The sequence below is a fragment of the Agelaius phoeniceus genome, chromosome Z, assembly GCF_051311805.1.
Source record: "Agelaius phoeniceus isolate bAgePho1 chromosome Z, bAgePho1.hap1, whole genome shotgun sequence".
Lineage (NCBI taxonomy): Eukaryota > Metazoa > Chordata > Aves > Passeriformes > Icteridae > Agelaius > Agelaius phoeniceus.
In genome coordinates this window covers 17,200,632-17,212,652 of record NC_135303.1, presented here as the reverse complement: position 1 = coordinate 17,212,652, position 12,021 = coordinate 17,200,632, and the positions used below count along the sequence as shown (strand labels likewise).

Sequence of the window (12,021 nt, the reverse complement as noted above, 5' to 3'; positions counted from 1 at the left end):
TTCAGAAAATTCAAGAATTCATGTTCCAGATTGCAAGGCAAGACGTATTCTATTACGATCTGTATGGCAGTTGTCTTTTGTCAAGTGGGCAGTTTGCCTTATCTCTCTCTCTGAGTGATCACAATCACTCCTCCCTTTCCAGGGGACATCTTCTGATAACAGACTATTGAATGTCACTGGGTGACTGATAAGAACTATAACAACCCATTGTGAGATGCTCCACCCAGAGGGAGGAGCCAAGTATTGCTACCCAGATATAATCCAGAAGTTTTGAGACACCAGCATGTTTTTCTCCACTGGATTCCCCAGAGGAACAGCAGCTGCCTCTTCTTTCACTGGATTGTCAAAGGAAGACTACATCCTTTTCTGCAGGAGCCTGTTCTCCAACAGAATCACACCTGACACTTCAGGAGGACTGCAGCCACATTTCCAATTGGACTGTCACCAACACCCTGACCCGCAGGGTGTCAGGTTGGGTTCTGACTCTGTCAGTGTTATTCTAGTGTACTGCATTGTTTATTTTATCCTTTTATTTCTTCTTCCCTATTAAAGAATTGTTATTTCCTGCTCCCATGGGGTTTTTTTTTGCCTAAGAGCCCCTTAATTTAAAATTTATAGCAATTCGGAGGGGTGGGGAGGGTTTACATTCTCCATTTCAGGGGAGGCTTCTGCCTTCCTTAGCAGACTCCTGTCTTTCCAAACCAAGACAGAGAAGAGGAAGGAAGAACAAGTATGTGCTTTGTTTTCAAGGTATTTCTTCACTTTGCTTACACATAACTTGAAAAGAACAAGGGAAATACAAATAATTCTGAGTTTATGAAGGACATGTGAACATTGAACTCACACACCCCTGAAAGGAGCCTCAGTACACCCATGAAGGAAATCAAGTTCAAACTGTCCTTGTCCCCTGCTTTGAGTCTCTTGAATTTTAGCACTGGATTTACTGACTGTACTTAGAGAAAGTCCTTTCAGGCAGCTGATTCTAAGGAAAAGTTTTGCAATGTTACAGATTGGTGTCAGATTAGCCATATGAATTTACTCCCCCAGCGATTGCATAATCACTCTGCAGAGCACAAAGCCAGTGACAGGAACACACAGCCAGAAGTTACAAAAGGAGACAGACACTGCCTTTACCAGCCACTTACTCACAGATTGCCTTAGCTTCAAGGTAAACCACAATATTAGCTTCTGTCTGTTAGAAATTACTGTTCTCCTAATGGAAAGGAAGAGTCCTGACCAATAAGCAGAGTAGCTTTACTTGCAGGAGCTCACAATGTTTTCACTCTCAGAAACCCAACTGTCCTCACTAATGCTTCTGAGTCACCATGCCAGTTTAAAAACAAAGACATTAAAACAAAGCAAAATCTGTGAAAGATCAAACATGGGTCAGGCAACCTAAACAAAAGAAACAAATAAATTATTAGGGAATGAAAGCACATGTTACATTTAATTTACTTTACATTCCAGCACTGCACAACTGGTAAACTCTTAGTTTCCTCCATGCAATAATACGTCATTTTGGAGATGTTGAACAAGCCAAGCCAACACCTAAACAACATTAAGGAAACTTTTACTGGCCATGAGTGTTAAGGCATCTATCCTGTCAAAGAAACCAGAAATTTCATTCCATGACATTTCTCCTCCATCACATAGCTCATTCTGTGATGTTAAAACCTACATGCTTGAACAAAAGCCACCTTTTCAAACACACCTCTGCAAAGCAAAACAATTGTTTTCATAATTCTGCAATCAGTCATAAAATTTACAACATCTTTCAGAAATTTATCATTGAGATAATGAGCATATACTGTCTTTTTGTTAGTTACTAGTCTACTGGCACACCTTCCCTTCACAATTTTGCCCCTCAATTGTATTCAAGAAGTTTGGTAACCCCACAGTGAACCTCAGGCAAGTTCATTTCCCCACTAGAATCACAGTAAGCTTCATGGGAAAAACAAAAAACTGTCAAAAAGCCAAAAAATCAAAATAAATCCATAACAAACCACATTGCTGTGTTGATCATTGCTGAAGAAATATTAGTTCAGGCAAATTAATAGCAAAATTAAAGGATATTTTACCTCCTAGCATCAGTCACAAAGGTTCAAAACCCATTTCATATCTCTTAGTGCTACACTTAAAAGTAAGACTCAACATGAACTTTAGACAGGATAATATGCTGGAACACCAGCATAAATAGGAAAGAAAGCTAATATTACAAAAGTGACTCAATGACCTTGCAGATAAAGTCCAATCCAAATGATGTATTTTGCAGCCTCTTCCTCCTCACTAGCCAAAAAGAATTTTAAAAAATTTTTAAAAGAAAATCACAGTGCAACTATAAAATGCACATGCAGTCTTTTCAGGTATAAACACCAGCATTCATAAAATCAGAAGACAAAATTAAAGGTCTATCTTTAGTCTATCAAACCCACTTCACATAACACAGATTATCTTAAATTCAGTGTTAACAGTACAATGACAGCAGCAATGCATTTTGTTTCAATCAACATTATAATAAAAAAATGTTATCATTGCAACAAAAGAAAACCTGTAACTTTCCAACAAGAATGAGAAAAATAAGTAAAGAGCACTGAGTAAAGAGAAAAGGAGTCAATAGTGCTTCAAATAACAGTAATAATATACCTATGAAAACCCTACATTTAATACATACCCATATGTCTACTCACACACACACTTATCTTCCCTTTATAGTGCATTAGCCCTAAGCCAAAACTGACAGGGTCAGTGCTACAGGCACATGTTCATGATTTATAAAAATAGGATCAGCAAACTGAGAAAGGGGACCTCAAAAGAAGACATCATCTATTCTAGACTCTCTTGTTTTGAAGCAAGTTCAAGCACACCCCAAACATTCCTTGATGTTAGAAAAGAATCAATAAATAAAAATCCCTATTTCTCATGATACCTTGGGTTTCAGCTTTTATATTTTTCAGATTATCTGCTGCCTGGTATGTAACTCTGAAACTTCATATTAGGTGTTAGAGTTCTCTTCACAGGGTAGTTGGCAAAACAATCCCTTCCCAGCTACAGAATCAAGGACAACCATTACCCAAAAAGCAGAAACAAGAGCAGAGAGAAGGGGGCAAGCCAGGGAGTTGGGACTCCATGACCTGGAGCTGTAATTGGACAATTGAACCCAGTACGTAGATAAACCAAAACTTATAAAAGTGTAAAAACTTGTGACCCAGATCCATCTTGGATTCAATCTGGGTGTGGCCCTGGCCAGGCTCTTGCGCTGCCCAAGGTGTATCCTTTTAAGGCCTTTCAATAAATATCTTTTGTCCATTTAGTCTGACTAGTCTCTGTTCAGATCAACCTTTTTAGGTATCAGTCACATAACCTTAGAGATGGGAAACCACTGTTGCCAAGGCCTGGAAAATGATACAGTGAAAGAACATTTATCTCACCCAAATTAAGCTTGTTATTTCTTTCTATTCAACAAGGGACAGGAACTTTCTATCAATTTTCTCTTAACTAAAGATTGCATCTCAGTCTTCTTTCTGAACAACTGTCATTCAGTTTGTCCAGAAACTTCCAACTACTGTAATAGGCAGACATCTGAAGTTCAAAGTTCCTAACAGACTAGTATATTTTTGAAGCAACCAAAAAACCCAAAACAATGGAATAGGTAGGAGACAGATATATAGATAAAGATACACATATCTTGTGTGTATATATACATATAAATAATCACAAAAAAACCAAAACCACAAACCCAACTCATCAGTACAGCTATGGATTGAAGGGCAAATTTGGGGGTGAGTAGGTTGGCTCCTACCACAATGCTGGAAATAATGGCCTATTTTTTCAGACATTGCAGAAGGAATTGACTACAGGACAACTGTAGAGACAAAATCACTGAGGAAGGTAGATGTCTGTCCTGATTTCAGCTAGGATAAAATTCTTCCCAGCTGCTGGTAACAGTGTTTTGTAGCTGGTACAAACAAATGTTTTGTGCATCACCTGGATCTCTCTTTCTCTCTTTTTTATACAAACACTGTTAGTAGCACACTCTATTTTTCATCAGTTATTAAAGTGTTCCTATCACAACCCACAAGGTACACTTTTTTCCCCTGAATTCCCACCCAGCCAGTCTGTGGATGTGGTGTGTGAGTGGCTGCCTGGGGTTAAAACAAAACCCCTTGTTTGTAAAAAAAAGCAACCAATCATAAAACCCCCACAATCTTGAAAGCACGGGTAAGAATGAAATAGACACTAAATAACATTTAAACTAGTCCACAGGTAAGATGGACTTCTTTCACTATTAAAGTTATGGCACAGTTATAGATAGATATTTTTTAAAAAGTGAAACTGAGTACTAAAAGTAACCACAGAAAAGTACTCATGCCATTGATCAAAAGTATTTCAGCTACACTAATCAGATGAGTCCAGTTTCAAATCCTAAAATTAAATATCAAAGAAAAGAGTTATCTTCCAATAACAGTGGCAAACAAATGGATTCCCTTCCAGAAGAACTACAATACAAAGTTTCAATTTTGTAATCACAAATGAGATTAATTCAGATGATAGAATTCATGAATTCTTATTTGCCTATAATTAATTTGCATAGTGCATCTATGAAACATGCTTATCATTACTAACACACTTATGAGTATTGAAAAAAACAAACAAAACCAACAAACAACAACAACAAAAAACCCTCAAACCAACGAAATCTCCCACAGAATTAGTGCTCTGTGCAAGACAGACAGATTGTTGTTAGGTTGTTACTGTTTGACAACAAAAGAAAAAAGGAAGTACTTTCTACAGTGGATGTACAACTAGCAAAATACAAACACCAACAGTCAAGCCTCTCACTCCTCCATTACTACATCCTGCTTTAAGTTTAGCTATCTGACCTCAGAGAAACTCCTGCAATCCTGAAAACTTATTCCCAAAATTTAAAGGCACACTCACATCAGACTATGGAAAACATCACCGGCTCAGTTCCAGCTAGACTCCTCTTTTTAGCTAATGTTTAGTTGAAGGAAGTCAGTACAGTGGTCAAAAGATCAGCTTAAAAATGGAAAGTAGTTCCAAAGGAGAACAGTATTAAAGGAACAGAAAGAGAGCCAAAAGGGACAGGAGAGGTGAGACAGTTCCTCGGATATACAGCGTAGGACGTATTGAAAGCATGCAATTCAAGAAGGCTGCAAACACTGTGGGACTACTAAGGCCTGAATTGATCCACAATACGCAGCAATACAAGCTGTTTAATACTCAACACTGAAAATTTGTCTATGTAGCTCCAACACCCAGGGAAGTTCTAAATGGCCTGTCACTCTACAGTGACAGGCCCCTAGGCCAGTACTACACCCGTGATGCAAGTAAAAGTCGACTTGTAAAAAAGGGCACCTTACGAAGTTAACGGGTACAGTCAAAACATTTACGAGACAGCTTCTGGAGCTGATTTGTGTGTCTGCATCTCCAGGTAATGCCTCACAAAGCCGTTTCCAACGACAAAAAAATGGGGTCGCAGAACGGGACACAAACAACACCCCAGAACCCTACCCGTCCCCCCGAAGCCAGGCACTGAGGCAGTTCCGAACTGGCCCGGCCTCCTCCGGCTCCCCCCTGCTCTGAGTCCGCCCGGCGACACCAGCACCACGGGCGCTGGCACAGGCCCTTCCCAAATCCTCAACGAGAGGGCTCGCCCGTCTATCCCCCCATCCCGACCCACCTTGAGGAGGATGGAAGGCGGCAGCTGGTTGATGTCCGGGGTGGGCGGCGGCGGCACCTCCCGGCAGCTGTCGCCGGGGTACTCCAGCGGCTCCTCGCAGCCCGCCTCACCGCCCCGCTCCTTCTCCTCCTCCCGGCCCTGCTCCTTCTCGTCCTGGGGCGCGGGAGGCGGCGGCGAGGCGGGCTGTCCGCCGCCGCCCTGCCCGGCGGTGCCCCCGCCGCTCTCCCCCGCGGTGCCGGGCAGGGCGAGCAGCTGCGGCTCCGCCGGGCACTGGCAGGCGCCAGGCTCGGGCTCGGCGGCGGCGCAGCGCGGCTGCTTGCAGGGCGGGCAGGCGGGCAGCCCGGCCCCCTTGCGCTTGCACACCATCTCGGAGGAGACCTCGCCGGGCGGCCCCAGGAGGCCCCGCACCGGCGAGGGCAGCAGGCCGGAGAGGAAGAGGCGCTGGCAGCGGCCCGGAGGTTCCCAGGCGGCGGGCGCCAGGCGCAGGAGGCGGCGGGCGACGCGCTGCTCCGCGGCGGTCAGCGACACGTAGGGCGGCGGCGGCGGCGGCAGCAGCGGGTCCCCGGCGGGCAGCGACTGCTCCGGGGCGGGCGGGCTGGCGCCGTGCACGATGAAGCAGAGCATGCAGGGCCCGCGCAGGAAGCAGCTCCGGCTGCGCGGCGGCGGCACCTTCCCCCGCGGGCGGCGGCGATCCCGGCTTAGGCTCCTTGCCTCCTTCGAGAGCAGGTGGCCCATATAGGAGGGGAAGCGGCGGCAGCGGAAGGGCGGGTGTCACCTGCGGGAGGCGGCGCCGGGAGCTGACATGCTGCCGGCGGGCCGAGGCAGGAGGAGGAGGCAGCGGCGGCGGCGGCAGCGGCGGCGGGGCTGGTTCCGGGACGCCGGGAGGGAGGGAGAAGCTTCCGCTACCGCCGGCCTGACCTCCCCCGGGGAGCGGGGGCGGTGCTCCGCGGCCGGCGCTGCTGCCACCAGCGGCCGCGCTGGGCCGGCGGAGGCTCGGGCGCGGGTGCGTGCCCGCCGTGTGTCACATCGGTGCACTTGCTGTGTGAACGCGGGTCTGCACGCCGCCCATGGCACGTACGCCTGTAATATCTGCGTCTATGCACAGAATTTCACGTACCACAGAATTGTTAGGGGTTAGGAGGCACCTCTGGAGATCATGTCGACCTACTCTCCTGCCAAGGCAGGGTCACCTGGATCAGGTAACACGGGAACGCGTCCAGGTGGGTTTGGAATGTCCTCAGAAAGGGAGATGCCATGGCTCACCTGTTCTAGTGCTCTGCCACCCTCAACGTGGCGTTCTTGTTGAGGCTGAACTTACCGTGTTTTAGTTTATGGCTACTGCCCCTTGTCATGCCATTGGGCAACACGGAAAAGAGTCTGACACCATCGTGTTGGCACCAGCCTTGAAGATATTTATATACATTACTGAGAACCCCTTTTGCTTTTCTCCGAACTAAACGGGTCCTGTTCCTGCAGTTTCTCTTACAAGAGAGATGCTCCAGCCCCATCATCATCTTTGTGGCATCTGCGGGACCTCCTCCCTTAGGTCATTGTCTTATAATATACACATAAGACATATAAAATATGTGCATATATTTGAGGAACTAATACAAATATCTTTTGTGCTACACTTTGTAGGCAAATGTGAGAAGACCGCTTCCCCTTGGTCTCAGATTATATGCAGGACAGTGGCTGAGGATTGGAGTGGCAAAGCAACACAAGCTTAGAGACCACTAAGAGCAGTCTTCCAAGTTTTCTTCTGTCAGCATCATCTTCCAACCAGCACTTTCCAGAAACTACTTGTTTTCTGCTGTTCTAATTCATTGTAGATCTCAAAACAGGGCTCATATGGGACCTCTGACCCCCTATGCCCTCCTGCAGACACTCACCTCTAACTGCAGTGTGTTGAACATCGATGCAGGTACCCTGGTTTGTAAATCCTTGCTGGAGGCTGCATTGCTTTAATTAAGACTCTGCTTAGTGCCTAGAAAAAGCAATTTGTTTCAGCATTCAGTTCTAAACAGTTGACTTAGCTATATATTCTTAGATATGTAGTTTAAATATATGTGCAATTTTGTCTTTAGTAAAAGGTGTCTGGGGAAGGAGAAGGCAAGTTATAGCTAGAGTATATATGGCTCAGTACTAATATTAAATAACAAAGGGCAGGAAAAGAAATGCACAGTATTTTATATTGTGTAGCGCATGTTTTGGCCTTTTGCCCAGGGACAAGTTATGTTAGGATTAAAATACCCATGTTGCTATTATTTTTGTTTCTTACCTCTATTATTAGTCTTCAGCAGCTCTGTAAAAATGTTTCCTATGAGAAAAGTACTAAATATACCTTTGGATAAAAGCAGAGCAATAGAATATTTTGTTTGGATTTATACTTCAGTAAGCTTCATCAATATAAACCACAGCAAATCTTTGCAAAAAAAAAATTGGCGAGGCCTTTTCTGTTGGGAGAATGGGTTGAAAAGCAGAAGACAGCTGGGAATAACTCTTGGTAAGACTGTGTGAACAGCAGACCAGTCATCCTGGTATATGGACTGAGTTTAACAGTGCCTGCTCTGCACTTGGGTAGCCCTGGTGTTGCTTTAGGGCTCCTCCAGTTAGCATGATAATGGACATAATTCACTCTTTGTGCCTTAGCCATTGGTTTGTGCCTGTCCCATCTGCCTGCCAGTGGTGGCTCACACACTCCCTCCTCCCACAGACTGCTAAATTTTATTTCAGTAAGGAAAAACAAAAACAACATTAAAAGATGAAAGTCCAAGTCAAATCTTCAAACCAATCTGAACTCAATAAATGCTGGCTGCCTTCAACTTCTCCAATGTGTGTCCTTCCCACAGAGGCTGCAGTACTCCAGAGTGGAGCCCTTCCAGGGGTCCAGAGCTCATGGCAGGAGCCTGCTCCAGAACAGGATTCTGATGGGATCACATGTGCCTTTGGACATCCACCTGCCCCAGCACGGGATCCTCCATGGCCTGTCAATGGTTCTGTGCTCTACATGGACTCCTCCCCAGGTCACAGTCACTTAGACTCAAGTTCACATTGAAGTTCAAGCCTGTCCAGTGTGACAGCAGAGGAGCACAGATTGCCCTGGGCACTCTCCAGCCCAGGCACTTTGACATGGCTGTCTCCAAAGTGTTCCAGGCACAAAATGCCAAGGTGACCACCAGTGCAGCCAGCAGCAAAATCACAGCAGCCACTAACAAGCACTGGGTTCCAACAGGCAGACAGGAAAGTGAGCCCCGCGGCAAGCACAGTAGCCTGACAATTAATAGCTTAACAGCAGCAACAGCTACAAATTCATTGCAGCACATTCAGTCAAATCTGCCCCTGAATGCACTACACTGGGTGCCAAAACAACTGGTATGGTATAACTGTAGCTGTTCTTTTTTCATTTTAATCACTTGTTTTTCTTGAGTTTTATTTTGTCTCTCCTTGTTTTGTCTTCATTTCACCTTGAAATTCATTATTACTACTACTATTACTATTTCTAACTTATTAAACTGCTGTTAGTTATCTCAGCCCATGAGTTTGTTTCTCAGTTTTACACTTCCAGTTCTGTCCCACTAGGGTGGGGGAGTGAGCAGGACTAAGCAGCTGTGTTTTTCTTAGTTGCCAGCTAAGGTTAAACCACAAGTGTGTTTGTTGTAAGTATATGTGGTATGATTATTTTCCCTTCAAGTAGATTGGGCAATCACAGAATCCATTAGTTTGGAAAAGACCTCTGAGATCATCAAATCCAACTTTTTACCAAACACTGCCATATCAACTAGCCCATGGCACTAAGTGCCACATTCAGCTTTCCCTTAAACACCTCCAGGAATAGTGATTCCACCACCTCCCTGGACAAGTTATTCCAAGGTCTAATCACCCGTTTTGTGAAGGAATTCTTCCTAGTGTCCAATCTAAATCCCCCCCTGAAGCAGTTTAAGACTGCCTGCTCTTATCCTGTAAGTGGTTCCCTGGGAGAAGAGACCCCACCTGCTCCAGCCTCAGGTCAGGGAGTTGCAGGGAGCAATAAGGTACCCCCCGTGCCAGGCCTCCTTTTTTCCAGGCTAAATGCACCCAGATTCTTCACCTGCTTGTCATCAGACATGTGCTCCAGATCCTTTGCCAGCTTTTTTCCCTTCTCTGGACACGCTCCAGCCCCTCAATGTCCTTCCTTGAATTGAGGGACCCAGAGGTGGACACAATGCTCGAGCTGTGGTCTCACCAGTGCCCAGCACAGGGGGACGGTCACTGCCCTGCTCTGGCTGCTCCTCTGTTGCTGACACAGGCCAGGATGCCCTTGGCCTTCTTGGCCACCTGGGCACAGCTGGCTCTTGTTCAGCTGCTGTCAACCAGCACCCCCAGATGCTTTACAAACAGGCAGCTCTGCCCCAGCCTGCAGCAATGCAGGGGTTTTTGTGGTCTTGTTAAATCTCAGATCACTGGCCTTGACCCATCAATCCAACTTTCCAGATCCCTCTGCAGAGACTTCCTGCCTTGTAGCAGACCAACACACCCACCCAAATTGGTGTTGTCTGTGAATTTGCTAATGGTAAATTCAATCCCCTCATCCAGATCATCAGTGAAGATATTAAACAACTGGGCCCAGCACTGAACCTGGGGACACCACCAGTGACCAGAGGCCAGCCGGACCCAGTACCATTCAGCACCATTCTCTGGGCCCAGCATCCAAACAGTTCCTAACCCAGCCAAGAGTGCTCCTGTCCAAGGCATGGGATGCCAGCTTTTCTGAGGACATGGTACCAAAGGCTTGGCTGAAGTCCAGGTAGACCACAGACTTTCTCTCCTCACCCTGGCGGTCACCTGGTTATAACTGGAGATTTTTATGCCACTGGTACCTCAGAATTACTTTGTACAGCTGGGTCATCAATGGCAGACATAATGTGTATCAGAAGTTACAGTGTTTCTGGAGTTGCTGCATGTATAAAATTTTTATCACTGTAGTAGGCAAGTTCCAAGGCAATTATGCTGTCAGAGTGCCATGGGGGTCAGGGCGCCAGGCAGGGCAGGACAGGGCTTCACCAGCTGTGACCAGAGACAAACTGTACCACATCCCAGTTGTTCACAAATATCTTTATTACCTAAACCTACACATTTATGTCTGTTTCAAGTAGATCTTCAAAGTTCCCCAAAGATTTGCAGGCAGAAGGAGAAACTTTTTTTATTGTTTCAGTCTTCAATCTGAAGTTGAAACATACTTCTCCCAAAACACCAACTGCTTCAATATGTGAACCTTGCAATCCAGTCTAATTGAGGTCTCATTCAAAAAGAGAATTATGTAAGTAGCATAACAAAGCTTTGGGTTTTGTTTTTTTAATAATCTAGGCATAACTTTTTAGATACAAACATAGAGGGAGAGTTTATCCAATTTTCAAGATGGTAGACTGTTTTTTTTCCTAATAGCCTGCAAGAGCTAAACAAATTTTAAATTACTATGGTAATTTAAATGAGATTTAAATGAATGATGAGAAATACAGGGAAGCAGAGGGTGCTTCTGGTCTATGCAAGGGTTTTAACACTGAGTGTCACTGTTGCTTCATGAAAAGCAAGCATAGTAACCACCTGTTGAAGAGTAAAAGCATAATGAAATATTACATGACCAAATATCAGCTGTGAAATCTTCACTACTTAATGTCAGAAGGCAGATGTAACTAACAGTTCATTTCTTCATTAGTAGTGCTTGTATTTCATGAAATTAGAAGTCATAAAACCAGTAATCTGAAATGCCTGAAAGCTACTACAATTTAATCTTGGAATTAAGCAGTAAAATCCCCTCTATTTATGATAGTAAGGGTTTATTACACACAGAGTAATAGATTATGATACTTTTCATTGTTATCTCTGTACATATTTAAATGGGCCACAAGGACTGGTGACCCAAGGTAAGTAAGGTATTTAAGTTTGAGCTGCCAGGGAACACAAGAAATTTTTAAGTTACCATGTTGTATCTAGTCCTGATACCCCTTAAGTGCATGTTCATCTGTATTTCAGGACTGACCTTTAGAAAACTGGGTCTATAATCTTTGGCCATATTGCCAATGTTGAGAGATAGTAGTTATTTAACTTAAATAAGTAAGTTTAAAGTAGAATTAGTTTCATTGAATTATGAAGTTATAACACTATGTGATTTGGTATGTTTATTCCCTTTACATAGCTTTGCTTGCTTAACACCAGTAGCTTTGAGTGGTGTGTTACAAATGTCATTATGAAATAGATGGAAGGAAATGGCAGAATTTTCATCCTGGGTATAGAAACAGATTTCATGTTCTTTTGTAAAATCCTAGTTGTTTCACTATTCGTGC

At 44.5% G+C, this 12,021-nt stretch overlaps 1 protein-coding gene and 1 long non-coding RNA gene across 2 annotated transcripts in view; one reads left to right on the top strand and one right to left on the bottom strand.

The window, feature by feature from the left end:
- FBXL17 (F-box and leucine rich repeat protein 17) overlaps positions 1 to 6,720 on the bottom strand; it is a 268,473-nt gene extending 261,753 nt beyond the window's left edge. Inside the window, exon 1 of the mRNA XM_054653341.2 lies at positions 5,702 to 6,720. Within this exon, the coding sequence (XP_054509316.2) occupies positions 5,702 to 6,436 (735 nt within the window). The 5' untranslated portion in view covers positions 6,437 to 6,720. The remainder of the gene's footprint in view (positions 1 to 5,701) is intronic.
- Positions 6,721 to 6,928: 208 nt separating this feature from the next.
- LOC143691963 (uncharacterized) lies at positions 6,929 to 9,231 on the top strand. The gene is made up of 3 exons (XR_013179780.1): positions 6,929 to 7,247; positions 7,340 to 7,622; positions 8,551 to 9,231. It is a non-coding gene; the product is annotated as an uncharacterized LOC143691963 (long non-coding RNA).
- The last annotated feature ends 2,790 nt before the right edge of the window (positions 9,232 to 12,021 follow it).